The sequence below is a fragment of the Hemibagrus wyckioides genome, linkage group LG25 (assembly GCF_019097595.1).
Source record: "Hemibagrus wyckioides isolate EC202008001 linkage group LG25, SWU_Hwy_1.0, whole genome shotgun sequence".
NCBI classification, from domain to species: domain Eukaryota; kingdom Metazoa; phylum Chordata; class Actinopteri; order Siluriformes; family Bagridae; genus Hemibagrus; species Hemibagrus wyckioides.
In genome coordinates this window covers 1,569,756-1,596,596 of record NC_080734.1, presented here as the reverse complement: position 1 = coordinate 1,596,596, position 26,841 = coordinate 1,569,756, and the positions used below count along the sequence as shown (strand labels likewise).

At 42.1% G+C, this 26,841-nt stretch overlaps 1 protein-coding gene across 7 annotated transcripts in view; it reads right to left on the bottom strand.

The window, feature by feature from the left end:
• LOC131345738 (NACHT, LRR and PYD domains-containing protein 3-like) overlaps positions 1-25,260 on the bottom strand; it is a 92,359-nt gene extending 67,099 nt beyond the window's left edge. For 2 of the 7 annotated variants that reach the window (XM_058378783.1, XM_058378782.1), the window contains exons 1-10: positions 24,985-25,260; positions 19,598-19,727; positions 15,327-15,389; positions 15,047-15,160; positions 11,681-11,743; positions 11,401-11,514; positions 10,644-10,706; positions 10,364-10,477; positions 7,057-7,127; positions 4,373-6,149 (exon numbers count right to left, since the gene is read on the bottom strand). In XM_058378783.1, the coding sequence (XP_058234766.1) occupies positions 4,373-6,149; positions 7,057-7,127; positions 10,364-10,477; positions 10,644-10,706; positions 11,401-11,514; positions 11,681-11,743; positions 15,047-15,160; positions 15,327-15,379 (2,369 nt within the window). In that variant the 5' untranslated portion in view covers positions 15,380-15,389; positions 19,598-19,727; positions 24,985-25,260. Of the gene's footprint in view, positions 1-4,372; positions 6,150-7,056; positions 7,128-7,865; positions 10,207-10,363; positions 10,478-10,643; positions 10,707-11,400; positions 11,515-11,680; positions 11,744-12,247; positions 14,433-15,046; positions 15,161-15,326; positions 15,390-19,591; positions 19,728-24,984 lie in introns of those variants that run through there. The other 5 variants (XM_058378779.1, XM_058378781.1, XM_058378780.1 and 2 more) reach the window with 5 other exon arrangements.
• Positions 25,261-26,841: the final 1,581 nt, after the last annotated feature.

The following is a 26,841-nucleotide window of genomic DNA, read 5'->3' as shown; positions in this document are numbered from 1 at the left end:
ACAGCCATAACACATTCTTTACCATGTAACAGAAATGTGAGTGTTTCTCTCACACAGAAATCAGAGGACAGGATGCCACATCAGGACATTTACAGGAGCAGTGATGTCTTTCTGATCTCCACAATCTCCCAATTTATACAATTTATTATAAGACCATTAGCTTATGATAATACACACACACACACACACACACACAGACACACACGTGAGCAGCCTACAAACAGTACACTCTGATCTGTCTTCACCTTTATACAACCAACACTGCAGATATACTGCATTTTATTAAAGTTGATAAAAAGTTCAATAATTATCAACATGTAATATTATAACAGTGATACAATTACAGAAAATAAATAAATGGAAATGTAAGATGCCACTATTATTTGTATTTTACAGTGAGGTCAGTAATCCAGATTGTCTGATGTTATTCTGTCCTCATGGAGCTGTTAGTGTTTATTGTCCTGTTTCTATTGAATGTTTCTAAAGGAAACAAAGGCAAGGCTGTTCACTTACACTGGAAAACCTAATATTCAATATTCACAAATAAATTCTCTCAACACAAATGTTAGTTATTTTGTTTCACACTCTTATCATATTATTTTATTATATATGTTTATTGCCACATTTACTTGTATTAGTTATATAATATTTATATTATATTTACTAGTTATATAATACTTATATTTATTATTATTATTATTATTATTATTTATTAGTTATATAATACTTTTATCAGCACATCAGCTGCCCCACCAGGGGTGAAAGGCTACACACAGTTCACACACAGTGTGTGAACTGCTACACACAGTTCAGAGATGGCTACAAGGCACAATCTCGTCCACCATTTGGGAACTCTGACCATGCCGGCATCTTCCTCATGCCAAAATATAAACAAAGGCTCAAGCAGGAAGTTCCAGCTCGGAGGGAGGTCTCATGCTGGACGGACCAATCGGTGGCCGCTCTGCAGGACGCTCTGGATGACGCAGACTGGGACATGTTTCGGCGCAGCTCTGATGACATCAGCATGTTTACAGAAGCGGTTGTAGGATTCATCGGAAAACTAGCAGATGACACAGTTCACAAGACTATCATCAGAACGTTTCCTAATCAGAAGCCGTGGGTGGATAAATCGGTCCGCGATGCTCTGAGATCCCACTCCGTTGCGTACAACACGGGGCTCACCAGCGGAAACATGGACGAGTATAAGGCTGCATCCTACAGCGTGCGCAGAGTGGTGAAGGAGGTGAAGCAGCGCTATGCACAGAAACTAGAGTCACAATTTCAGAGTGGCTCTAGGAGTCTGTGGCAGAACTATGACGGACTACAAAACACCATCTTCCAGATTGGTGAATGCGGACACTTCTCTGGCAGACAAGCTTCTTGTCAACACACTTTACTTTATACTCTTCTTCAAATGTAGGACAGTTGTAATAAACATTTCACTACGTCGTACTGTGTATGATTTCATATGTGACAAACAGAATTTGAATATTCCAAATGTATTGATTTAATTTAGACTAATTTTTCCATAATAAACTAATATTAATCCAAAAAGTGCAGTTCAGTGTTTTAGTCGATCTTCCAAGATGGCGGCGCGGCAGTAGCACGCAGCGGCCACTCCGGAACCAAAATGGTGCTTTCTTTTTGTTTTAGCGCTAAATTTAAAGTGCATGGATGCCAAAGACAGTGGTGTTCATGTATACGACCGCCAGACGATATTACGGTACAGAAATCATGCAGTTACTAACTTGCATGATGAACTACTCTGCAAACTTCGAGAACTCGGCTTGCTGCGAAGTCCAGGCCTTCAGTCCTCGGCGTCGCCTGATGCCGGTGGCCGGGAGAGAGGACGTCGCAAGCGTTGTTCGAGGAAGCGGAAGCGCGGTAAACGGGCGGGTGTCCGTGCTAGGCTAACAACCAACCCTAGCCGGCCGGCACTCCCTTCCATCATCTTGTCCAACGTCTGCTCACTGGATAATAAACTGGACTACATCCGACTCCAGCAAACTACACGGCATGAGTTCAGAGACTGCTGCGTCTTTGTTTTCACATAGACTCCCGGCGCATGTGGCAGGGCATTCAGGTGATCACAAACTACAGGACAACTTCACCTTCCTGTGACAGTGATGCCTCCCTTCCAGATGCGCTGAACGACTTCTACGCTCGGTTTGAAGCACAGAACAACACAACAGCGAGGAAGACCATCCCTCCTCCTAATGACCCAGTGCTCTGTCTCACCATGGCTGACGTGAAGAGAACTCTATGCAGAGTTAACCCACGGAAGTCTGCTGGACCAGACAACATTCCTGGCAGAGTTCTCAGGGAGTGTGCAGAGCAGCTAGCAGATGTCTTCACTGACATCTTCAACATCTCGCTGAGCAGCTCCATCATCCCTACGTGCCTCAAGACAATGACCATCGTCCCTGTGCCAAAGAAGTCCACGGTTTCTTGCCTCAATGACTACCGTCCCGTTGCACTCACACCAATCGTGATGAAATGCTTCGAGAGGCTCGTCATGAGGCACATCAAGTCACAGCTACCACCCTCGCTGGACCCCTTGCAGTTTGCGTATCGTCCTAACCGTTCCACGGAAGACGCCATCACCACAACCCTCCATCTGGCCCTCGCACACCTGGACTGTAAGGACTCCTACGTTCGAATGATGTACATAGATTTCAGTTCAGCATTCAACACAATCATCCCTCAGCAGCTGATTAAGAAGCTGAGTCTCCTGGGCCTTAACACCTCTCTCTGCAACTGGATCCTGGATTTCCTGACTGGGAGACCTCAGTCAGTCCGGATCGGGAACAGTATCTCCAGCACCACCACACTGAGCACTGGAGCGCCTCAGGGCTGTGTGCTCAGTCCATTGCTGTTCACTCTGCTGACTCACGACTGTGCAGCAATGCACAGCTCCAACCACATCGTCAAGTTCGCTGATGACACGACCGTGGTGGGTCTCATAAGCAAGAACGACGAGTCAGCATACAGAGAGGAAGTGCAACATCTAACAGCCTGGTGCAGAGCCAACAACCTCTCCCTGAACGTCGACAAGACCAAAGAGATGGTTGTTGACTTCAGGAGAGCACAGTGTGACCATTCTCCGCTGTCCATCGATGGCTCCTCTGTGGAGATTGTCAAGAGCATCAAATTCCTTCGTGTCCATCTGGCGGAGAACTTCACCTGGTCACTCAACACCAGCTCCATCACCAAGAAAGCCCAGCAGCGCCTCTACTTCCTGAGGAGGCTGAGGAAAGCCCATCTCCCTTCCCCCATCCTGACTGTGTTCTACAGAGGGACCATGGAGAGCGTCCTGAGCAGCTGCATCACTGCCTGGTTTGGGAACTGCACCGTCTCGGATTGCAAGACCCTTCAGCGGATAGTGAGGACAGCTGAGAAGATCATCGGAGTCTCTCTCCCCTCTATCACAGACATTTACACCACACGCTGCCTCCGCAAAGCCAACAGCATTGTGGCTGACCCCACTCTTACACACCCCACACACCCCTCACACACTCTCTTACACACCCCTCACACACATTCTTCTCCTGCCATCTGGAAAGAGGTACCGGAGCATTCGGGCCTCACAACCAGACTGTGTAACAGTTTCTTTCCTCAAGCCATCAGGCTCCTCAACACCCGGGACTGAACTGTTCTACACTCTCACACACACACACACTCTCACTCAGGACTGAACTGTTCTACACTCTCTCACACACACACACACACTCTCACTCAGGACTGAACTGTATATTAACTCTCTGTCTCTCTCATACAGATACACACACTCTCTCCTGACTGTGTGGACACACACACACACACACATAATTTATACTGTTCATTACTTACTGCACTACCTCTACCTGTCATCCGCTGCTATAGTTATATTTATGTTTATTCTATTTGCACTACCTCAACCGCTGCTGTGTATTTTTGCACAATATTTTTGCACAATACTTTTTTTTTATTTTTTACATCATTTCACTTTATCTATTTTATTTCACTTACATTCCAGTACACGTTCTTTTATTTCTTTTCGGCGCTAAGTGTCCTGTGTTCTTTTGTGTTGTCTTTATTGTATTTATTGTCTTTTGCACTGTCTTGTCTATGCTCTGTTTGCACCTAGCTGCACACTGTGCACTTTACGTGACTGAGACAAACTTCTGTCCTAGCTCTGTGGTGTTGTTTGTTGTTTTGTGTTGAACTCTTTGTTGTTGTATGTTTATGTAGCACCAGGTCCTGGAGAAACGTTGTTTCATTTCACTCTGTACTGCGCCAGCTATATGTGGTTGAAATGACAATAAAAGCTTCTTGAATCTTGACTTAAGACAGCAAACCATGCAGTAAAATGTTCATAAATAAAAATACTCACTCAGCTTTTCTGGAGGCTTTGACCACTGGCAGCAATCTCAGAAGACATTCATCTGATGGATCATATTTCCTCAAATTAAACTCATCCAGCTCCTTGTCTGAGTTCAGTAACACAAACACCAGAGCTGACCACTGAGCAGGAGAGAGTCTGGTTCTACTGAGACGACCATAACCTTTTTTGTTCACATACCTTTGTACTTCCTGCACTAGAGAACGATCATTCAGTTCATTCAGACAGTGGAACAGATTGATGGATTTCTCTGGAGATGGATTCTTCTTTATCTTCTCCTTTATGTACTCAACTGTTTCTTGTTTGCTGTGAGAGCTACTTCCTGTCTGTAGCATTAAGCCTTTTAAGAGAGTCTGATTGGACTCCAGTGAGAGACCCAGAAGGAAGCGGAGGAACAGGTCCAGATGTCCATTCTCACTCTGTAAGGCCTTGTCCACTGTACACTTCAGGAAATCAGACATGTTTGACTTGTTGAAAAGATCAGACAGACCAGTGGTTTGTTCTTCTGTTACATTTCTGCTGATAAAGCGGAGAAATGCGTATAAAGCAGCCAGAAACTCCTGAACACTCAGATGTACAAAGCTGAAGACCTTCCCCAGGTGAAGCCCAAACTCCTCTCTGAAGATCTGGGTACACACTCCTGAGTACACTGACACGTCTCTGACATCAATGCCACACTCTCTCAGGTCTTCCTCATAGAAGATCAGGTTTCCTTTCTCCAGCTGATGGAAAGCCAGTTTTCCCAGCGCCAGAATACTCTCACTGATCTTCTGAGGATCAGGGTCACATATCAGCTGGTACTTTTCGTCCTTGTGTTTGATCTGAAAGATCAGGAAGTGTGTATACATTTGAGTCAGAGTCTTGGGGATCTCTCCACTCTCTGCTTCACCCAACATTCTCTCTAGAACAGTGGCTGAGATCCAGCAGAAGACTGGGATGTGGCACATTATGTAGAGACTTCTTGAAGACTTCACATGTGTGATGATTTTATTGGCCAGGTTCTGATCACTGATCTTCTTCCGGAAGTACTCCTCTTTCTGAGGATCACTGAAGCCTCGTATCTCTGTTAGCTGGTCTACACACTCAGGAGGGATCTGATTGGCTGCTCCTGGTCGAGAGGTTATCCAGAGGAGAGCAGATGGAAGCAGATTCCCCTTGATGAGGTTCGTCAGCAGAACATCCACTGAGGCTGACTCTGTCACATCAAACAATCTCTCATTCTTCTGGAAATTTAGAGGAAGTCGACACTCATCCAGACCATCAAAGATGAACAGGACTTTGTAGGCATCACAGTTTATTAAATTTAATTTTCTTATTTCTGGGAAAAAGTGATGAAGAAGATCCATCAGACTGATATTTTTCCTCTTCATCAGATTCAGCTCTCTAAAGGGAAGTGGAAACATGAAGGTGATGTCCTGATTTTCTTTTCCTTCAGTCCAGTCCAGAATGAACTTTTGCACAGAGACTGTTTTTCCAATTCCAGCAACTCCTTTAGTCAGGACAGTTCTGATGGACTTGTACTTAAAGAGATCATTACTGTTGATGGTTGTCTCCTGTGTTGCTGGTCTCCTGGACACTGTCTCAATCTGTCTCACCTCATGTTCTTTATTGACATCTTCACTCCAACCCTCTGTGATATAGAGCTCTGTGTAGATCTCATTCAGAAGTGTGGAGATTCCATGCTGTGAGATTCCTTCATTAATTCTTTTACATTTTTCCCTCAGGTTGGATTTGAGTTTTTGCTGATACTTAGAGGTCAGGTCCAGCTCTAATAAACAGTAAAGAAAGTATAATGATAAATATTGTTCTATATAAACATTATCATATTATTTGTCTAAATCAGTTTTATTTGGTGCATGTTTTTGACATTTGGTTAGTCTCAACCACAGGTGCTCTACCCATGGTCCATAGAGTTTTGGTGCATAGAGTCTTGAAGAGGGGAATAATTTTAAAAAGTAAAGCCAGGTATAACTGAGAGGAATGTTTTGACTTCCAGGATATGTTATATATTTAACAGAGCCAGTTAAGAACTATGTTTAAGTTCTCAGTTGTAATATCTCACACAAATTGCTTAATGTTTTTATACGGTTGTGTACAAGGACTTTCTTCTGTTAAGTCACAGCTGTCTTGGTAATACATCATGCAGTAATGTATATCTCTGTTTTATCAAGTACCATTAAACATGCCTGTCCTTCTAATACAGTCTAAAGACTTTTTTGTAAATTGTTAAACTGATGTCCTCATAATGGGTTTGAATACACTTTCTGAGGTAGGCGGGAGTTTCCCAGCAGGCCCTTATATGTCAGGTTTTAATATTAAGAGTTTAATTTTATGTAAAAGAAATCTGAAGTGAAATTTTCTTGCTCAATTTTAAATAGATTTTTCGATGTTTACAGCAACACTGCAGCACAAAGGGAAATGTGGGTCCCTATAAACCATGTTACAACTGTCCTTTGAAGGCATAAAAAAATTGACTTGTGTGTGTGTGTGTGATGATGATCTAGAAAAGTGGTTTATATTTATTATATTTCACATCAGACCACTCGTCTAATCCACTGAACTCCAGTGTTCACAGAAGTGCCTGGAATTTGAAAGTGATGTAAAACACCCCAAAAGTGACTATGTTCTTCCACTAAAGGTTAAGTGATGGAATAATCATGAGTTTGAGTCCTTACCAGTCTGCAGTGTGGTGATCTGATGATGAGCTTGTGCTATTCTGGTAATTTTGGATCTGTTCTCTTGAATTCTGTGGAAAACATAAACTGAGTGTTATGGGAACTAAAAAGTGATGAGTGAAAAAATTAATCTTTTATCTAGCCCACTGAAAAAGTAAAAACTCTACTGTCCTGTTTTGCTCTTGTCTGGAAGCTAATGTAATGATGCAAGAGAGTTATATGACCACTTTGTGCTGGCACTTTATTATGCTCAGGTTTGTTAGCAGTTCTACCTTCCTGTGTGTTCCTGACTGGGAAAAGATTTCTGACTGGTAAAAGCTAGCATGGGAAGTGCAGGAGGGTGTGGGGTTAAAAAAGCAAAAGACTTGCTATAGTTCAGCACAGAAGTGTGTAGCAGCACTGTGAAATGAATTATATTTAAACATACACACTGAATTAAAAGTGTTTTCTGAACGTAAATGGTGAGTCAGGTTACTTCTCTCTCTGGGAACTGACTGAGAGAAGGAATAAACTAAAGTGTCCGCTACACTACCCTACACTATTATGAACAGGAATAACATGAACATTAAGCTGCTTTGTGACAATGTCCACAGTTAAAAGTTCTACACAAATAAAACTGTACTGAATGAATTAAAATAAATCTTTTCTAATACTCTGTCCCCCTCTGAAAGTGTGTTTTCAGAATAGAATAGAATAGACTTTATTGTCATTGCACAAAAAAGTTCAACGGAACTGTGGTTACTCTTCTCAAAACCAGTGCACTGAATAAAATACCATGAAAAGCAATGACATCAGCAAAACACAATTACCTATTCATTCTTGGAAATCTGCAGTACTGTTCATGAATAAATCTTCTTCTTCTTCAAGCATTTCTCTTCAGGGGTCTCCACAGTCAATCATCTCTCTCCACCTATCCCTATCTTCTGCATCCTCAACACTTGCCCCCACTAGCTTCATATCCTCATTTATTACATCCATATACATACTCTTTGGTCTTCCTCTTTTCCTCCTACCTGGCAGCTCCATGTCCAACATTCTCTTACCAATATACTCACTCTCCCTCCTCTGGACATGTCCAAACCATCTTAATCTGGCCTCTCTAACTTTGTCCCCCAAACGTCCAACATGAGCTGTCCCTCTGATGTACTTGTTCCTAATCCTGTCCAACCGTGTCACTCCCAAAGAGAACCTCAACATCTTCAGCTCTGCTACCTCCAGCTCTGACTCCTGTCTCTGTCTCAGTGACACTGTCTCCAAACCATACAGCATGGCCGGTCTCACCACTGTCCTGTACACCTTCCCTTTGATTCTCTCTGATATTTTTCTATCACACAGAACTCCTGACACCTTTCTCCACCCATTCCAACCTGCCTGCACTCGCTTCTTTACCTCTTTCCCACACTCTCCATTACTCTGGACTGTTGACCCCAAGTACTTAAACTCCTGTACCTTCTTCACCTCTTCACCCCGTAATCTTACTGTTCCACTTCTCTCCCTGTCATTCACACACATGTACTCGGTCTTACTACCACTGACATTCATTCCTCTTCTCTCCAGTGCAAACCTCCACCTCTCCAGGGTTTCCTCCACCTGCTCCCTGTTCTCACTACAGATCACAATGTCATCTGCAAACATCATTGTCCAAGGAGACTCCTGTCTGACCTCCTCTGACAACTGGTCCATCACCATAGTAAACAGGAAGGGGCTCAGAGCCGATCCCTGATGCAGTCCCACCTCCACTCTGAACTCCTCTGTCTGACCTACAGCACACCTCACCACTGTCCTGCTCCTCTCATACATGTCCTGCACCACTCTGACATACTTCTCTGCTACTCCTGACTTCCTCATACAGTACCACAGCTCTTCTCTTGGCACCCTGTCATACGCTTTCTCCAAGTCTACAAACACACAGTGCAGCTCTCTCTGACCATCCCTATACTTCTCCATCAACATTCTCAGAGCAAAAATTGCATCTGTTGTGCTCTTTCTGGGCATGAAGCCATACTGCTGCTCACAAATTTCCACTACCTTCCTTAACCTAGCTTCCACTACTCTTTCCCATAGCTTCATTGTATGGCTCATCAACTTTATCCCTCTATAGTTGCTGCAACTCTGTATGTCACCCTTATTCTAAAAAATCTGCACCAATACACTTCTCCATTCCTCAGGCATCTTCTCACTCTCCAAAACCCTGTTAAACAAACTAGCTAAAAATTCCACGGCTGCCTCTCCTAGACACTTCCAGACCTCCACCGGGATGTCGTCAGGACCAGCTGCCTTTCCACTTTTCATCCTCTTCAAAGCCTTCCTGACTTCATCCTTTCTAATCTTATCTACTTCCTGTTCCACAGAGTTCACCCCTTCTACTCTTTTCCCTCTCATTTTCCTCATTCATCAGCTCATTCATCACCTCCTCATCACCTGTGTTCCCCTCACCACCATTAAAATCTGCTCCTATCACCACTCTCTCACCCATGGGAATAGTCTCTATCACCTCATCTAATTCACCCCAGAATCTCTCTTTCTCCTCTAACTCACAACCTACCTGTGGGGCATAACCACTAACAACATTCAACATCACCCCTTCAACCTCTAACCTCAGACTCGTCACTCTGTCTGACACTCTCATCACCTCCAGAACATTCCTCACAAACTCCTCCTTCAGGACCACACGTACCCCATTTCTCTTACTATCCACACCATAATAAAACAGCTTGAATCCTGCTCCTATACTACGAGCCTTGCTCCCCTTCCACCTGGTCTCCTGTACACACAGTATATCCACCTTCCTTCTCTCCATCATATCAGCCAGCTCTCTACCTTTCCCTGTCATAGTACCAACATTCAGAGTTCCTATTCTCAGTCCTACACTCTTACCTTTCCTCTTCTCTTTCTGTCTACGCACTCTCCTCCCTCCTCTACTTCTTCAACCAACAGTAGCCCAATTTCCACCAGTGCCCTGTAGGTCAACGGCGCCGATAGCAGTCATTGTTAACCCAGGGCTTGACCGATCTGGTATGAAATTCAGAGTACTGACGATTCGCATGGTTAAATTTGGCAATGTTTCACGCCGGATGCCCTTCCTGACACAACCCTCTCTATTTATCCGGGCTTGGGACCGGCACAGAAGACACTGGACTATGACCCCCATGGCTAGATTTCTGTTCATAAATAAATATTAACAGAAGACATTATTGAATATAAGTGGATGACCTGTTAGCTGACCGCTCTTCATGAACACACAAGCTTTTAATGTAGGAGTTTGAATGACATAAAGAGAGTCTTATTTAATCTTTATCATCTTTACCTCAGATCAGTAGGAGGGACTCCGCCTCTAAAGTGCAATGGAGGATCCATCGAGACGTCACTCTTCATGGAGACACAGCTGGGTTCTGGTGAGTCTGACCTTTTCTCTGTAAGACTGAAACACACACAGACATTAAAGTAGTTTCTTTTGGTATTTATTATTACAGTCTTTCACTTCTTTACCAGTTCTTTCTGATGTTTTTCAGTTTAGTCAGTAAACACACTTTAGTGAGTCTGATCTTTTATTGTTGCTGAATATGATCATATATTTTCTCTCTCACCTTTTGCCTGACTTTTTGTTTGATTCTGTCGAGAGACTCTGTTTATTTCCCATGTTGGAGAGCCTGTGTTCATAAATGCAAACAAACACAGACACACAAACACACCCAAAACAAGACAAACAATGGTTATTAAAAACTGATGGATAACTGAACCAGAACTAATTTAGCGAAGGTGAATAATTACACAATGACAAATTCTGTTTTGTTTTGTTTTGTTTTTTGCACTTTTTACACGTTAATATTGTGAGTAACTTTGTGTAGATTCAGGATATAAAATCCACACCCCATCATCAAGGGTGGGCATCAGGGGACCAGGCCCACCCAAAGAACTTCAAATGTCTCTGAAATATAATGAATGTATTTCCAGTGCTTTATTTAAATGTTAACTTATAATTTATTTATGACTTTATCCAGGCAAGGCTATTCAGCTAAGAGCTGAACTGAGCTATATCCTCGACCAATCCGGTATGAAATTCAGAGTACTGATGATTTGCATGGTTAAATTTGGCATTGTTTTACGACGGATGCCCTTCCTGACGCAACCCTCTCTATTTATCCGGGCTTGGGACCGGCACAGAAGACACTGGACTGTGACTCCCATGGCTAGATTTCTGTTCATAAATAAATATTAACAGAAGACATTATTGAATATAAGTGGATGACCTGTTAGCTGACCGCTCTTCATGAACACACAAGCTTTTAATGTAGGAGTTTGAATGACATAAAGAGAGTCTTATTTAATCTTTATCATCTTTACCTCAGATCAGTAGGAGGGACTCCGCCTCTAAAGTGCAATGGAGGATCCATCGAGACGTCACTCTTCATGGAGACACAGCTGGGTTCTGGTGAGTCTGACCTTTTCTCTGTAAGACTGAAACACACACAGACATTAAAGTAGTTTCTTTTGGTATTTATTATTACAGTCTTTCACTTCTTTACCAGTTCTTTCTGATGTTTTTCAGTTTAGTCAGTAAACACACTTTAGTGAGTCTGATCTTTTATTGTTGCTGAATATGATCATATATTTTCTCTCTCACCTTTTGCCTGACTTTTTGTTTGATTCTGTCGAGAGACTCTGTTTATTTCCCATGTTGGAGAGCCTGTGTTCAAAAATGCAAACAAACACAGACACACAAACACACCCAAAACAAGACAAACAATGGTTATTAAAAACTGATGGATAACTGAACCAGAACTAATTTAGCGAAGGTGAATAATCAGACAATGACAAATTCTGTTTTTTTTTTTTTTTGACTCATCACCCTGTCAGACAGGAGTCTGAAGTTAGAGGTTGATGGGGTGATGTTAAATGTTGTTAGTGGTTATGCCCCACAGGTAGGTTGTGAGTTAGAGGAGAAAGAGAGATTCTGGAGTGAATTAGATGAGGTGATAGAGAGTATTCCCACGGGGGAGAGAGTGGTGATAGGAGCAGATTTTAATGGACATGTTGGTGAGGGGAACACAGGTGATGAGGAGGTGATGGGCAAGTTTGGAGTTAAGGAAAGGAACCTTGAAGGACAGATGGTAGTGGACTCTGCTAAGAGGATGGACATGGCTGCTGTAACACTTATTTTCAGAAGAGGGCGGAGCATAGAGTGACTTACAAGAGTGGAGGTAGGAGCACACAGGTAGACTACATCCTATGTAGAAGAGGCAATCTGAAAGAGATTAGTGACTGTAAAGTGGTAGTGGGAGAGAGTGTAGCCAGACAGTACAGGATGGTGGTGTGTAGGATGAATCTGATGGTCTGTAAGCAGAGGTCAAAGATAGAGATGGAGAAGAAAACCAAGTGGTGGAAGCTGAAAAAGGAGGAATGTTGTAAGGAATTTAGACAGAAGTTGAGGCAGGCTCTGGGTGGTCAGGTAGTGCTGCCAGATGACTGGGAAACTACAGCAGAAGTGATCAGGGAGACAGGAAGAAAGGTGCTGGGTGTGTCATCTGGAAGGAGGAAAGAAGATAAGGAGACTTGGTGGTGGAATGAGGAAGTTCAAGATAGTATTCAGAGGAAGAGGTTAGCCAAGAAGAAGTGGGACATGGACAGGACTGAAGAGAATAGACAGGAATACAAGGAGTTACAGCACAGAGTGAAGAGGGAGGGGTCTAAGGCCAAGCAGAAGGCGTATGATGAGTTGTACACTAGGTTAGACACTAGAAAAGGAGAGGAGGACTTGTACAGGTTAGCTAGGCAGAGGGATCGAGATGGGAAGGATGTGAGGCAAGTTAGAGTTATTAAGGATAGAGATGGAAAGGTGCTCACAAGTGAGGAGAGTGTACAGAGGAGATGGAAGGAGAACTTTGAAGAGCTGATGAATGAGGAAAATGAGAGGGAAAAAAGAGTAGAAGGGGTGAACTCTGTGGAACAGGAAGTAGATAAGATTAGAAAGGATGAAGTCAGGAAGGCTTTGAAGAGGATGAAAAATGGAAAGGCAGTTGGTCCTGACGACATCCCGGTGGAGGTCTGGAAGTGTCTAGGAGAGGCAGCAGTGGAATTTTTAACTAGTCTGTTTAACAGGGTTTTAGAGAGTGAGAAGATGCCTGAGGAATGGAGAAGAAGTGTATTAGTGCCGATCTTTAAGAATAAGGGTTATGTGCAGAGTTGCAGCAACTATAGGGGGATAAAGTTGATGAGCCATACAATGAAGCTATGGGAAAGAGTAGTGGAAGCTAGGTTAAGGAAGGTAGTGGAAATTTGTGAGCAGCAGTATGGCTTCATGTCCAGAAAGAGCACAACAGATGCAATTTTTGCTCTGAGAATGTTGATGGAGAAGTATAGGGATGGTCAGAGAGAGCTGCACTGTGTGTTTGTAGACTTGGAGAAAGCGTATGACAGGGTGCCAAGAGAAGAGCTGTGGTACTGTATGAGGAAGTCAGGAGTAGCAGAGAAGTATGTCAGAGTGGTGCAGGACATGTATGAGAGGAGCAGGACAGTGGTGAGGTGTGCTGTAGGTCAGACAGAGGAGTTCAAAGTGGAGGTGGGACTGCATCAGGGATCGGCTCTGAGCCCCTTCCTGTTTGCTATGCTGATGGACCAGTTGTCAGAGGAGGTCAGACAGGAGTCTCTTTGGACAATGATGTTTGCAGATGACATTGTGATCTGTAGTGAGAACAGGGAGCAGGTGGAGGAAAACATGGAGAGGTGGATGTTTGCACTGGAGAGAAGAGGAATGAAAGTCAGTCGTAGTAAAACTGAGTACATGTGTGTGAATGACAGGGAGGGAAGTGGAACAGTAAGATTACAGGGTGAAGAGGTGAAGAAGGGACAGGAGTTTAAGTACTTGGGGTCAACAGTCCAGAGTAATGGAGAGTGTGGGAAAGAGGTAAAGAAGCGAGTGCAGGCAGGTTGGAATGGGTGGAGAAAGGTGTCTGGGGGAAGGTGTACAAGACAGTGGTGAGACCAGCCATGCTGTATGGTTTGGAGACAGTGTCACTGAGACAGAGACAGGAGTCAGAGCTGGAGGTAGCAGAGCTGAAGATGTTGAGGTTCTCTTTGGGAGTGACAAGGTTGGACAGGATTAGGAAAGAGTACATCAGAGAGATAGCTCATGTTGGACGTTTGGGGGACAAAATTAGGGTGGCCAGATTAAGATGGTTTGGACATGTCCAGAGGAGGGAGAGTGAGTATATTGGTAGGAGAATGTTGGACATTGAGCTGCCAGGCAGGAGGAAAAGAGGAAGACCAAAGAGGAGGTATATAGATGTAATAAATGAAGATATGAAGCTAGTGGGTGTAAGTGTTGAGGATGCAGAAGATAGGGATAGGTGGAGAGAGATGATTCACTGTGGAGACCCCTGAAGGGAAAAGCCCAAAGAAAAAGAAGAAGGAAAAGAAGAAGAAGAAGAAGAGGAAGACAAATTCTGTTTTTTTTTGCACTTTTTTACACGTTAATATTGTGAGTAACTTTGTGTAGATTCAGGATATAAAATCCACACCCCATCATCAAGGGTGGGCATCAGGGGACCAGGCCCACCCAAAGAACTTCAAATGTCTCTGAAATATATTGAATGTATTTCCAGTGCTTTATTTAAATGTTAACTTATAATTTATTTATGACTTTATCCAGGCAAGGCTATTCAGCTAAGAGCTGAACTGAGCTATATCCTCGACCGATCCGGTATGAAATTCAGAGTACTGATGATTTGCATGGTTAAATTTGGCAATGTTTCACGCCGGATGCCCTTCCTGACACAACCCTCTCTATTTATCCGGGCTTGGGACCGGCACAGAAGACACTGGACTGTGACCCCATGGCTAGATTTCTGTTCATAAATAAATATTAACAGAAGACATTATTGAATATAAGTGGATGACCTGTTAGCTGACCGCTCTTCATGAACACACAAGCTTTTAATGTAGGAGTTTGAATGACATAAAGAGAGTCTTATTTAATCTTTATCATCTTTACCTCAGATCAGTAGGAGGGACTCCGCCTCTAAAGTGCAATGGAGGATCCATCGAGACGTCACTCTTCATGGAGACACAGCTGGGTTCTGGTGAGTCTGACCTTTTCTCTGTAAGACTGAAACACACACAGACATTAAAGTAGTTTCTTTTGGTATTTATTATTACAGTCTTTCACTTCTTTACCAGTTCTTTCTGATGTTTTTCAGTTTAGTCAGTAAACACACTTTAGTGAGTCTGATCTTTTATTGTTGCTGAATATGATCATATATTTTCTCTCTCACCTTTTGCCTGACTTTTTGTTTGATTCTGTCGAGAGACTCTGTTTATTTCCCATGTTGGAGAGCCTGTGTTCATAAATGCAAACAAACACAGACACACAAACACACCCAAAACAAGACAAACAATGGTTATTAAAAACTGATGGAAACTGAACCAGAACTAATTTAGCGAAGGTGAATAATTACACAATGACAAATTCTGTTTTTTCGGGTTTTTTTATGCACTTTTTTACACATAAAATCCACACCCCATCATCAAGGGTGGGCATCAGGGGACCAGGCCCACCCAAAGAACTTCAAATGTCTCTGAAATATAATGAATGTATTTCCATTGATTTGTTTAAATGTTAACTTATTATTTATTCATGATTTTATCCAGGCAAGGCTATTCAGCTAAGAGCTGAACTGTATCTTATCCTATCCTATAGCCCACCTCCATTCTAAAATGAAGACATGTTCTTCACATATATTATGGATCTTAGGACATGGCATGGACAAGACTCATCACACCTTTTACCTTTGCACAACTTTGGGAGCATAAACTGTGAATTGTTCTTTTCTTGGAGTACAAACACTGTCCGTATTCAGCTTTCATTTGAAAAGGATCTCTCTGTCACATTTAACCGTACTGAGACAAGTAGAGCAAGATCAAGACGTCTAAATAAGTTGATGTTTTGTATTAGTGTGTGTGTGCAGCACAACACCTGCTGTGTTTCTGTATATGTTTAAATGTATAAATATATGGAGTCATTTCAATGCCACATATATCCTCAAAAAAATGTATGTGTTGCAAAAGAAAATAAAGTTTTGCAAACGAAAAAATGAAATTTGTGAGAAAAAAAATAAGTTTTGCAAAACAAAGAGTCTATCTACCGTATTGTCCCGAATATAAGACGTTTATAAGATTATAAGACGACCCTCCCTTTTCAAAGTGTACCTTTTGGAAAAATGCATTTTGAAGACCAACTCTTGTCTTTTATAAAGAAAATTCTTTAATTTGAAAATAATTTTCATCTGGCATAACATGTAACCTGCAGTCCATCTGGAATTTATAACAGTCAGGCTGTGTATCTCATTGTGAAAAAATACATAGCCTACCAATACTTCATTAACAGTAGAAGTCTGCCTTAGAGAGAAAAAATAACAGGCGTGATTGGATAACAAAGTGTAATTAATAATAGTGCAATAAACATACTGCAACAAACAGTACAGCAATAATCAGTAGTGCAATGAACTGTTTAACTTGCCAAACTTGGCACCTCAAATCATCATGTCATTCATGTCAGTCAGTCTATTCCTCACTGAGGTCCTCTGCCTCACTGGGTTCACTCTCACTCATCACTCTGTGGCTGTGGCTCCACCAGCTCCTCCCACAGAATGTCATCCTCATGCCCATCCAAAGCATTTGAGATGCAGCATCTTTTGAAGTCATTGATGATGCTCTGGGGGGGAACTGCAGCCCATGCCTGGAGTATCCAATCACAGAGCAGACTTACCGCTTTTGAATTTTTCCGGATGGTGTGAGTGTGTGATTGTCAGACAGCAGCCACTCTGTGTATCTCTTGCGCAGACTATCTTTGAATAGCTTGTTAACCACAACATCCAGCACCTGTATCTGACTTGTCACCCCCTTTGGTATGATGACGAGGTCACTGTTCATTGCACTCAGTTGCTTTTTGACCGGCGGAGTCACATGTCCACGGAAAGCATCCAAAATTAGCATGTTCCTCTTATTTCTGAGTGCCACACATAGTCTGCCGCACACCACTTTAAGCCAGTCCACCACAAGCTCAGTCTCCATCCAGCCTTTTTTCTGAGCATGAACGATAATTCCAGCGGGTATTGCCTCTTTGGGTACCGTCTTGCGCTTTAAAATCAAGTACGGGGGAAGTTTGGTCCCGTCAGCGAGACACGCTAGCATGACGGTCACTTGATCTGCATTACTGATTGGATCCAGGGGATATGAGTGTTTTTTTCCTTAAACTGATCACACAGCACTGAAAAGCAAGCAGTTTCTCCGTGAAGTCAGAGGGCAAGCGCTGGGCAAGACTCGTTCTACGTCGTAATGCTAATCCATTGCGCCGCATCATTCTTCTGCACCATCCAAGGCTACCTTTGAACTCAGTGGGGGGTATGCCCAGCTCTTTTGCGATTTCCAGTGCCTTCAACTGGATGACGGCTCTGGTTATGGGTAGCCCCTCATTTCTTTTTTCAGTTACATACTGACACACTTGCCTGTCAATTTCTTCGAAGCAGCCGCTTTTAGGGCTGCGGTAAGCTTTTCTTTGACTATTAGCATTTCTTAGACTATCTTTCTGGGCTCGCCATCTCCTGACATTACATTCTGACAAGCCATATTTCTTGGCTGCTTGACAGTTGTTAGATGACTTGGCTGCATTTATCACCATGAGTTTAAAATTTGCATCATAAGCTCTCCTCAGTTGCTGGTTTACTTGACCGACTTTTGAACTGCTTTTTTCTGGACAGTCACTCGCCATCATGCAGTCCTTGCACTATAAACGACCGTAATTTATCAGGTTTCTTCAGTCCTGGGGAACTCATTTACCTGTATTTGGCTAGATTTCGAATATCAGACTACATCGTTTACTGAGATGTATTTCCATGAAAAAAATATTGTTTTATATTCGGAACAATACGGTATATCAAGTCTATCTATGATAGATAGATTTGATGTATTTAATATTAATATCTATCTATCGATAGATAGATAGATAGATAGATAGATAGATAGATATTAATATGAGATACTGTATATTAAATTATGTGGGGAATGGAAACTTTGCAGTTTCAAACAGCCAGAAAAAAAATGGAAATGCTGCTTGTGTGTTTTAGAAGACCACTGGGTCATAACACTAAAATACTGAGTTTAATCGTGAGGGGAAAAAAGATGTTTATTTAAATAAGAAAGGAATTAAAATGAAGAAAATAAACAAATCAGTGAAGACATGTTTTGGGATACAAACAGGTGTACCTCGTGGGCGTTTCCAAGTAGATTATTTTGGTACTAGTTTGGGGTCACAGGGTCACATGAAGGTATTGAAGGAGTGATTTGTTAATTAAAAAATAAATAAATCATTGCAAATTACAGGATACATAATTAATACTATGGGTATGCATGGCATATGTATATTCAAGAAGAAATTAGAATAACCGGGGAATGTATCCAGGTAAGGAACAAGTACAACACTTCATTCCAACAGAAATTTGTGGACGGTCCCTAAAATACCGCTTCTTAATGTCTAATGTCCAAATGTCTAATGTCCGAATATCAAACTTCACCGCGGTTGTAAATAAAATCTATGGACATAAACAAAACAATACTCATTTTAACGTAAGTGCTATAAAAGGAAACGATAAATCCAAACATAGGCCTCTGTTCTGTTAACTTCATTTGTTGTGATTTGAGTTTTCAGCTGATGATGTAGGTTCGAAGAAGGCCTTTCCGGGCCTGCTTACCACGCCCCAATACCTTGACTCCACCCCCATGTCAAAACAGTGCCGGGAAGTCAAATGCAAAAAAAACGTGAAGCACAAAGAGTAAACGGTATCGTAAACTGACATTTCACTGAAACGCAAAATAAAAGCAGACTTGCAAATAAATTTAAGTTATTTATATTTTGCAACTCTTTATTTTTGTTTTGCAAAACTTCTTATTTTCTTGCAAATTTCATTTTTCGTTTGCAAAACTTTATTTTCTTTTGCAACCAATAATTTTTGCGGATATATGTGGCATTAAATTGACTCCATAAAAATGATAGTATTCCTAAAAGCTGAGTTAAATCCACTGAAATGTTGAGTTAGTGTAGATAAATAACACAGCTGTATATCTGACCCGCGCTGTGCTCCTGTTTCTCTCGGGTCAGATGGAGCTAAACGTCACTTCCTGTTTCTGTGTCGATTTCTCTTTATGAAGAAAGCTCTAGTGCTCTAACTGATCTTTACAGGTTTGAAGATGAATTAAAGTGAAGCTTTACTGTTTTATTCAACAACCAGTCTGTAGTGTAATGACTATGATGGTAATAAATCTAATAAAACACAGAGTTATGTTACTAACACACACAGAACACACAGTCTCTGTGTGGTTATATAACCCAGTGTGATGACGCAGTTCACTTACTGAGAAATATCCGGGGAAAAAGTCACAAAATTAACTATATACATTAATATTTCATTAAAATACAGCAACACTCTTCTTCATATCGTGTACATTTATAACATTAATGTATTGTACTTTTAAATAAACCTACACTTACTGTTTTTTCTCCCAGAGTAATTCCTCCGTTCGTCTTGAAATAGCGCCACTGTTTCACTTTCACAGTTAAACCGGTGTGTCCTGAGGTAATCCGCTCACATGCTGAGACACCTGCTGGCCACAGTGTGTAACTGCACCAGACAAAAACAGCTCAATGTCAGAGATTCAACTATTTCCGTCAATAGTGTCAGTCTAAAAGCGTCCTAACTGCTGCTCATACTGTGACCCGGTGCAGTGTAACACCCTGAGGGAAGCACAATCTGCTCTATTCCTCATACATGGTACCTCTCTCTGCAACTGGATCCTGGATTTCCTGACTGGGAGACCTCAGTCAGTCCGGATCGGGAACAGTATCTCCAGCACCACCACTCTGAGCACTGGAGCTCCTCAGGGCTGTGTGCTCAGTCCACTGCTGTTCACTCTGCTGACTCACGACTGTGCAGCAATGCACAGATCCAACCACATCATTAAGTTCACCAATGACACGACCGTGGTGGGTCTCATCAGCAAGAACAACGAGTCAGCATACAGAGAGGAGGTGCAGCGGCTAACAGCATGGTGTAGAGCTAACAACCTCTCCCTGAACGCCGACAAGACTAAAGAGATGGTTGTTGACTTCAGGAGAGCACAGAGTGACCATCCTCCGATGTTCATCGATGGCTCCTCTGTGGAGATCAAGAGCACCAAATTCCTTGGTGTTCATCTGGCAGAAAACTTCACCTGGTCACTCAACACCAGCTCCATCACCAAGAAAGCCCAGCAGCACCTCTACTTCCTGAGGAGGCTGAGAAAAGCCCATCTCCCTCCCCCCATCCTGACTGTGTTCTACAGAGGGACCATTGAGAGCGTCCTGAGCAGCTGCATCACTGCCTGGTTTGGGAATTGCAGCTGAGAAGATCATCGGAGTCTCTCTTCCCTGTATCACGGACATTTACACTGCACGCTGCATCTGCAAAGCTAACAGCATTGTGGATGACCCCACACACCCCTCACACACACACACACACTCACCCCTCACACACACTCTTACACACCCCACATACCCCTCACACACACCCCACACATCCCTCACACACACCCTTACACACCCCTCACACACACCCCACACACCCCACACACCCCTCTCACACACCCCACACACCCCTCTCACACACTCTTCACCCTCCTGCCATCTGGAAAGAGGTACCAGAGCATTCGGGCCTCACAACCAGACTGTTGAACAGCTTCTTTCCTCAAGCCATCAGGCTTCTCAACACCCAGGACTGAATTGCAAAAAAAACTCTCTCTCTCTCTCTCTCTCACACACACAGGACTGTACAACACTAAAGAGAACTGAACTGTGCAAAACTATGTCTCTCTCTCTCTCTCTCTCTCTCTCTCTCTCTCTCTCACACACACACACACATTCTCTTTCACCTGTGTGGACACACACACAACTTATATTGTTCACTATTTATTGCACTCAAACCCTGTTATTATTTTATTATGCTATGTTTATATTTATGTTTATGCCAATTTCTATTTGCACTACCTCAACCGCAGCTACTCTGTACATCATTTCATTTTTATTCCATCTCATTTTTTACATTTCACTACATATGTTCTGTTTCTTTTTTAGCGCTAAGTGTCTTGTATTTGTGTTGTCTTTTTCTTTTGTACTTATTGTTTCTGCACTGTCTTGTCTTTGCTCTATTTGCACCTAGCTGCACACTTTGCACTTTATGTGTCTAGGACAAAACTTCTGTCCTAGCTCTGTGTTGGTGTTTTTTTCATGTTTGATCTTTATGATGTATGTTTATGTAGCACCAGGTCCTGGAGAAACGGTGTTTCATTTCACTCTGTACTGCGTCAGCTATATGTGGTTCAAATGACAATAAAGCTTCTTGAATCTTGAATCTTATGTTTCTATAGTAACAGCTCATTCACTAATAATGAACTAAATTAAAAATGTGTTATGTAGTTAGTTTTTCCAAAGTGTTCTGACATTTTCAGGACAGAGGACTTTATCCTTACTATTTTTTTTTAGATGATATGAGGTAGAAACCTTAAAAGGAACCAGGCTCATAAGCGAACCCGTCCTCATTCAGATGACACTGGACTGTAAATAACGTAGATTTTAATAATGTCCTTTCTACAGCAGTTTATAATGAAGTAAAATTGATAGAACAACAACTAATCGTCCCTGGACATGTGAACCACACAAGATATCACATTACACTGTCAGATTAAAGATTAGGAGAGTAAAAGAGAAACCAGCAGACACTCAAAAAGAGAATGCAGATAAAAGCAACACCACACCCTCAATAAGTATGGAGGGAGGAACACTGAGCAGCTCCTCTGCAAACTGTACTGAAGCATTACATGATTTGATTTCTGTACCAGGAAACATTACAAGAAAAACATTAGAAGGAAAACTCAAGAAAGCTTTTCATGGCTCAGATCTCCTGAACTGAATCATATAATGAGGGGGTAATCTGTGATAATGAATCAGTGCACAGTAAATACACATTATTTCAATACATTTTAAAATGTTATCATTTATAATTTGAATTTTTATATTCCTGTGAAGCTGCTTTGTTGCTGCAGTGTCTATTGTTAATAATACTATACAAATTAAATTCAGAATTCATTCAGAATTGAATGCATTTTATTGTTAAGCTAACGATGGGAAGAGATTATCTGTGTGTTCAGGGACGATTCTAGGATTTTCATTTAAGGATTTTTCATTCTATTATACCCCAATGAGGGTATAATAGTAAAAAAATTAAAAAATAAATTCATTCATTCATTGAAATAAAGGTTTGACTAACAGGGTATGATGGTAAACTAATTGCAGCATTCCACTGTATTGCATAGATGTGTATAACATTTGAGAACTGAACAAGCCAAAGTTCTTCCTGATCACACACACACACACACACAAAAATCCGGTCTGCGGATTGAAGAGCCCGCTGAAAGACAGGGAAGAGCCGAAGTCTGCCGCCATTTTCATATGAAATTTGGGGACTGAGGCGATCACCAATTTGTGTACAGTTTATGGACAGTTTATCTTGTACAGTTTTTTTTCCATTTCTAGACAAACCTGTTTGAACACATAAGACATTCAATTCTATGCTTCAGTTAGAGTTACATTAAAAACATTCTCATTCTACTTAAATTGAGGATAGCATTTAGACAAACTTTTCCCACATGTAAGCGGTAGATTAGTGGTTGAGTCTGGGCAGGTGTGTCTACTCAATACAGAACTGCCCTACATCTTGTGAATGGTACAGTGACAAGCCAATACTCCCTGAATAACATCATTAATCCAGTCATTGTGCCCCTGCATGAACAACACAGGCCTAATTTCATCTTCATGGATGACAATGCTCCAGCTCATCGAGGTCGCATCATTATGGAACGGCTGCTGGAGGCTGGGGTTCCTCAAATGGAGTGGCCTGCACTTTCTCCAGACCTGAGTCCCATAGAAAACCTCTGGGATCAGCCGAGTCGCCGTGTAGAGGCTCGTAACCCTGCACCCCAGAACCTCAATGACCTGAGGGCCGCCCTTCAAGAAGAGTGGAATGCCATGCCTCAGCAGTAGTGTGTACTGTACTGCGTCAGCCTGTAGCGTGAACTTTTTACATTTTCCATAAATTTCACCCAAAAGCCAAATATTCTTAACTTGTTGTGACTAGTGTATTATATATATATATATATATATATATATATATATACACTATATTGCCAAAAGTATTCACTCACCCATTCAAATAATCAGAATCAGGTGTTCCAATCACTTCCATGGCCACAGGTGTATAAAATCAAGCACCTAGGCATGCAGACTGTTTTTACAAACATTTGTGAAAGAATGGGTCGCTCTCAGGAGCTCAGTGAATTCCAGTGTGGAACTGTGATAGGATGCCACCTGTGCAACAAATCCAGTCGTGAAATTTCCTCGCTCCTAAATATTCCACAGTCAACTGTCAGCTGTATTATAAGAACGTGGAAGTGTTTGGGAACGACAGCAACTCAGCCACGAAGTGGTAGGCCACGTAAACTGACGGAGCGGGGTCAGCGGATGCTGAGGCGCATAGTGCAAAGAGGTCGCCAACTTTCTGCAGAGTCAATCGCTACAGACCTCCAAACTTCATGTGGCCTTCAGATTAGCTCAAGAACAGTGCGCAGAGAGCTTCATGGAATGGGTTTCCATGGCCGAGCAGCTGCATCCAAGCCATACATCACCAAGTGCAATGCAAAGCGTCGGATGCAGTGGTGTAAAGCACGCCGCCACTGGACTCTAGAGCAGTGGAGACGCGTTCTCTGGAGTGACCAAAACGCGCTTCTCCATCTGGCAATCTGATGGACGAGTCTGGGTTTGGCGGTTGCCAGGAGAACGGTACTTGTCTGACTGCATTGTGCCAAGTGTAAAGTTTGGTGGAGGGGGATTATGGTGTGGGGTTGTTTTTCAGGAGCTGGGCTTGGCCCCTTAGTTCCAGTGAAAGGAACTCTGAATGCTTCAGCATACCAAGACATTTTGGACAATTCCATGCTCCCAACTTTGTGGGAACAGTTTGGAGCTGGCCCCTTCCTCTTCCAACATGACTGTGCACCAGTGACCAAAGCAAGGTCCATAAAGACATGGATGACAGAGTCTGGTGTGGAGGAACTTGACTGGCCTGCACAGAGTCCTGACCTCAACCCGATAGAACACCTTTGGGATGAATTAGAGCGGAGACTGAGAGCCAGACCTTCTCGTCCAACATCAGTGTGTGACCTGACAAATGCGCTTCTGGAAGAATGGTCAAAAATTCCCATAAACACACTCCTAAACCTTGTAGACAGCCTTCCCAGAAGAGTTGAAGCTGTTATAGCTGCAAAGGGTGGACCGACGTCATATTGAACCCTATGGATTAGGAATGGGATGTCACTTAAGTTCATATGCGAGTCAAGGCAGATGAGCGAATACTTTTGGCAATATAGTGTGTATATATATATATATATATATATATATATATATATATATATATATATATATATAGAGAGAGAGAGAGAGAGAGAGAGAGAGAGAGAGAGAGAGTTTGGATCAAAATCTAAAGTAAGTAAAGTATAGTAATTACAGTAATTAATAACCTAATCTCCTTGTGTTACAGTTAAGAGAATGCTACAGCGTACATTTTACATTATATATTATACAGTGTACCTTATTGTGTCATGTGTCTTTATGTTTCTTCAAGTCACACAAAGATAAAACACAAAATCTGACTCTGTGTCTGTTCACTTATAATGCTATCTATTCATTAAGTGCTAAATTCAGTCTTCATTTAGAGACAAATTCTAACATTTTTATAAATATATACAGGTTTTATACCCTTTTACATACTTATAAAAAAATGGAAATTTACTCACTGTGTTTTATCCAGCAAACCAAAGTGGCACTAGCCTTTTAAACTGGTTTGACCTGATTTACTTTCTCAAAGGTGGAGTATAAAATGGAACTCTCTCTCTCTCTCACACACACACACACACACACACACACACACACACACACACACACACACACACACACACACACACCAGTCGCGTAGCTATGGGTGGGCCTGTCAGTCAGACCCACCCACTCAGTTCCTTGCTACAGAAAATATTGCTTTGACTACAGCGATCGCTGGATGAATTTATACATGCCTTGGCGCATACTAGTGTTTTTGGCACGTCAGGTCATACGTTACTTCTATGAGTCAACTTTTGTACTTTCTGCACGAGAGCACCCTCTGGCTTCGAGGATGAATGAAACATCTATACACTCATGCTGCCCCTCTCCCTCCACACCAAACACATTTCACAGAGGGTCCCTGAACTTTACTTGCACGTTAAATTAAAATGAAACAGAGCAAATTGCGAAAGTTTGTATTAAAAAGACGTCATCTGCAGCCAGAAGAGGAAGATAATACAGATATTCAGGGGCCATCAATTTCAAGTAGTGAGGAGCTGAACAGCTCTGTTCATTTACCTATTACTCCATCACCAGCATGTACCTCCCCTACACGCCAGTGTACAGGTACATACAGTGTCTTCAATTAATACATACAAACACACAACAATAAAAGTGAATTAATCATAATTTACTATAGCAGCGTTATGTGCATTCATTGTTTCAGACTTGGCTAAGCCTATGGCTAGTACGGAGGACATAACAGCCCCATCCGACTTGTCAACTATTGATGATGACCTTGCTACACAGCCTAAACTCAGTTCATTTCCAGGCACCAGTATAGCAGGCAAAGAAAGAAGTTTTACTGTCCGGTGGTATGAAAAGTTCCCTTGGCTAGAGTTTCGAGAGATACTGTGTTTTGTAAACCATGTCACCATTTCCCTGTAGAAGCCACTGAGAGCCGATTTATAAAAAATGGCTTTAGAGACTTGAAGCATCTTTTCCAGTGTTGTGTTAAACACGAGGCTAGCAGGGCACATGCTACGGCGCAGGGCAGGTCTGGAGGATACAGACAAAGCCACAAACCAGATCGGGGAAATATAATTAAACAGCTGCAGAAAGATGCTGTCAAAATTTCGTTTGTGGAAAGGAATAGAGAACGCATGAAAGTTGTAATAGACCTCATTTTGTTTTGTGCAAAACAAGACATTCCCTTGCATGGGCATCGTGAAAACGAAGAGGCACTGAACAAAGGCAACTTCTTAGAATTATTTCAACTGATCTCCAGGTATCATCCATAAATGAAAAAACGACTGGACGAACTGCCTAGAAACGCAAAACTCACTAGGCCTAATATCCAAAATGAAATACTGGAAATCGCAGCATCATTTATTATCCGCAAAATAAAGGTGAATTTGCATGATGAGACAGACACATACTATGCAATTTTAGAAGATGAATGTAAAGACTTATCAAAAAAAGAGCTTGTGGCAGTATGTATCCGATACATACATAAAGGCCAGTTGAAGGAAAGGGCTGTGGGGTTTGTAGAGACAGGGGACATGAGCGCAAGTGGTATATCAGCAAAGATCCTGGAAGTATTGGAACCAATGGAGTTGGATCCAGCTTTGTGCATTGGATTTGGGTTTGATGGGGCGTCGGTTATGTCCGGCAATAAAGGAGGGGTGCATGTGATTTTAAAGAAAACATTTCCTCACGCAGTATATGTGCATTGTAATTCTCACCGCCTTAACCTCGTCCTGTGCACAGCATCAAAGGTGTCCCCTTGCATATCAACATTTTTTGATGTCATTAACAACTTGCATAGTTTCATG